General features: G+C 42.5%; 1 protein-coding gene across 1 annotated transcript in view; it reads left to right on the top strand.

Annotated features, from left to right (window-relative positions):
- Positions 1–216: 216 nt before the first annotated feature.
- Positions 217–3,149, top strand: part of LOC123514116 (tenascin-like) — a 17,149-nt gene continuing 14,216 nt past the window's right edge. Inside the window, exons 1-3 of the mRNA XM_045271766.1 lie at positions 217–296; positions 1,172–1,238; positions 2,131–2,186. Coding sequence (XP_045127701.1) covers positions 217–296; positions 1,172–1,238; positions 2,131–2,186 — 203 coding nt within the window. The remainder of the gene's footprint in view (positions 297–1,171; positions 1,239–2,130; positions 2,187–3,149) is intronic.

Genomic DNA, 3,149 nt, shown 5'->3' with positions numbered 1-3,149 from the left:
AAAAAAAGAAAGAAACGGAAGCAGCAAGAAAACTAGCTTCGGAAATCCTATATTGGAGACAGCATAGCGGAAAGAACTGTGTCTGGCATGGAGAGAGAGAGAGAGAGAGAGAGAGAGAGAGAGAGAGAGAGAGAGAGAGAGAGAGAGAGAGAGAGAGAGAGAGAGAGAGAGAGAGAATATGCAAATAAACACAAACATGTGTATATAAGACCACTCATGCGCACTGCGTCTCATAGTGACGAGAAAACCCTTGCAGCACAGAGGCAAGATTGCTGTTACTCACGCATCAACTTGAGGTGAGTTTACACTCTGACATCTTTCAGTGCAGCTGGTACAGTTGCCTCTTCTTTAATTCACAGAGACAGTCATTACGAGCTGCGTTCATACATGCTGATGTTTACTGGCCCACTGGCCATTGCTTGACCAAGGCTAGTATATTCTAATCTCGTGCTTAAATAGCTTCTATAAAATCAGACGTTCTGAGTCGTCCCCGCCAGTTTTTCTCACCCACCGCACCAGCGACTAATTCTATATAAGGGCCTTGTCTGTCCATGAATGGAATATACTTCATAATGGAAAAAAGGGGGAGGATTTACTCTCCTATCGCTATTTTACACAGGGAAAACAAAAGATTTTTGTCTTATCAATTCATCTCTACTTGACTGTCTTCAGCCTCTTTTTCATCTACCTTGTACGACTATTTTCAAGAAAAATGCTCCCCGAATCTTCCTAACTGCTTGCCACCACTCCTTTTCTGTCCACATCTCTAATGCAAGAGCTAACCAGTATTCTCAGTCATTCATCCCTTTCTCTGGTGAACTTCTTTTCTGTTTCTGTATATTCTATCTTCCTATGACTTGAACTCTTCCAAGAGGAAGGTTTCAAGACACATATCCTTGAATTTCTGATTATTCTCTAGACATTTTACTTAGGACTGGCACATAAGTGATTTTTCCTCTTGGCTAGTTACCATCTTACATGAGAGAAGGGCTTGGTCCCATCATTATGCAAGCATGAGTCCAGCTCACCAGCTACCTTCCCTATTCCTGCCCCTGGCAAACACACTCATCCATCGCTTCCTCTCTTTGCCACAAAAAACACTACTTACGTACTTGATTATTTTGAAACCAAGAGTTTTCAACGACATAACAACATAAATGTATTTCGACAGAATCATGGTAATGAGATCAACATTACTGGTGGTGGCGGCGGCGGCGGTGGCTATGATGTTCCTGCCGGTGAGTATGTCTTGTAACATGATGCCAATTGTCGTTCAGCCTAACTAACACACACCATTCCTGGACCTAACAACTAAACATTAGCAACATTAATGAGTAATCTCTCCTACTGATCGTGTTCAGAACACTAACTTTTAAAAGGAATAGTGTGAATAATATGTGTGTGTGTGTGTGTGTGTGTGTGTGTGTGTGTGTGTGTGTGTGTGTTTCACTGTTTGATCTGCTGCAGTCTCTGACGAGACAGCCAGACGTTACCCTACGGAAGAGCTCATTATTTCCGATCTTCGGATAGGCCTGATCAGACCAGGCACACACCACACACCGGGACAACAAGGTCACAACTCCTCGATTTACATCCCGTACCTACTCACTGCTAGGTGAACAGAGGCTACACGTGAAAGGAGACACCCAAATATTTCCACCCGGCCGGGGAATCGAACCCCGGTCCTCTGGTTTGTGAAGCCAGCGCTCTAACCACTGAGCTACCGGGCGCGCGCGTGTGTGTGTGTGTGTGTGTGTGTGTGTGTGTGTGTGTGTGTGTGTGTGTGTGTGTGTTCATCTTAATATTTTCATGAACTGGGTGGAAAAGAACTGTTATGCAATTTGAATATTTGGAGCACTTCTGTTTGACAGCCACGCATACTCCAATGCGACAGATGACATAATTGTGTTCTCGAATAATAGTGACCTTTCCTTTCTGGAATTCTTTATACCACACATTCTTGTGGAAACAAGAGCAGTTTGTTGTGGTCATTGGCCAATTTGCTAACTATATAATGAAATTATCATGTAGACAGACATACAATGATGCGTATATGAAAAATATAATGGTGAGACAGAGAAGACGAATACTGAAAGACAACCACAAATTTCTATTCTTTCTTTTCCTCAGGCTAATGTCAACGCCAGTAATTATTTAAGGATTGATCACCCTCACTCACACGAATGGTAAGTGTGTGTGTGTGTGTGTGTGTGTGTGTGTGTGTGTGTGTGTGTGTGTGTGTGTGTGTGTAGACAAAGTTAAAAGATCTTTTCATTAGGAAAGAAAGAAGCACGAAAGATTTTGACACATTTCATTAATGAAGGGTTTTGGCTAATTGGAGATCAAACTTGGTATGATTTAAAAAAAAATATATATAAAGCACATGAGATCCCGGTTATCGAAGGATCAAGCACCCAAAACTGCTTGCGACTTTACATCTTTCAGGTACGACTTTGACTTTGTGACTTTGGCGCCGGATCTGCTGCAACTCCAACTTTGAGATTATTTTTGGCCCACTATTTTTATAGTGCGATTTGCGATTTCGCGACATTGCGACTGCGACTTTTTTCCCGGTTCGACTGCCGTAAATTCTAAAGTGAACTTAATCGCGATAACAGAAGCATGATATTATAAGGAGGACAAAAACATATTCATTATTATTATCTAATGACATTTTGGGGAGGGGTTAAAACACAACCTAAACAATATCAACAGGTCATCCTCCTCTTCCTCCTCCTCCTCCTCCATGTCCTCCTGGTCCATCTTCTCCAGCTGCGGCAATTTCTATAGAAAAAAAAAGTTGTCTTTGTTCTTGTTCGAAGTCGCGGCAAAAGTCGCGGAAAATTGGCGCGGCGACTTTGCTTAGTGCGATCTTTTCAAAAGCTTAGCGATTTGAATTTCCACTTTGCGACTTCGAAATTCATGGTACGACAAAGTTGGAAAGTCGCAACTTGATGCAGCAGCGCCCAGCTCTGCAAGTACCTTTATTGGGCCACCGTTCTATCATGTACTGTACAACACGAGAACAGGGTGCGTTAATTAAATCAAGGTTTGAAAGGTTTAGGTCGAGAGGAAGAGCGAGGAATGTACGCTTCCATGTACACCACTACGCCAGACACAATGATTTCTGTTATGTGCTCAGCACACAA

This window comes from Portunus trituberculatus, chromosome 37 (genome assembly GCF_017591435.1).
Source record: "Portunus trituberculatus isolate SZX2019 chromosome 37, ASM1759143v1, whole genome shotgun sequence".
NCBI lineage: Eukaryota > Metazoa > Arthropoda > Malacostraca > Decapoda > Portunidae > Portunus > Portunus trituberculatus.
Note: the sequence above shows the minus strand (reverse complement) of the source record. Positions and strands in the feature narration are given on the sequence as shown.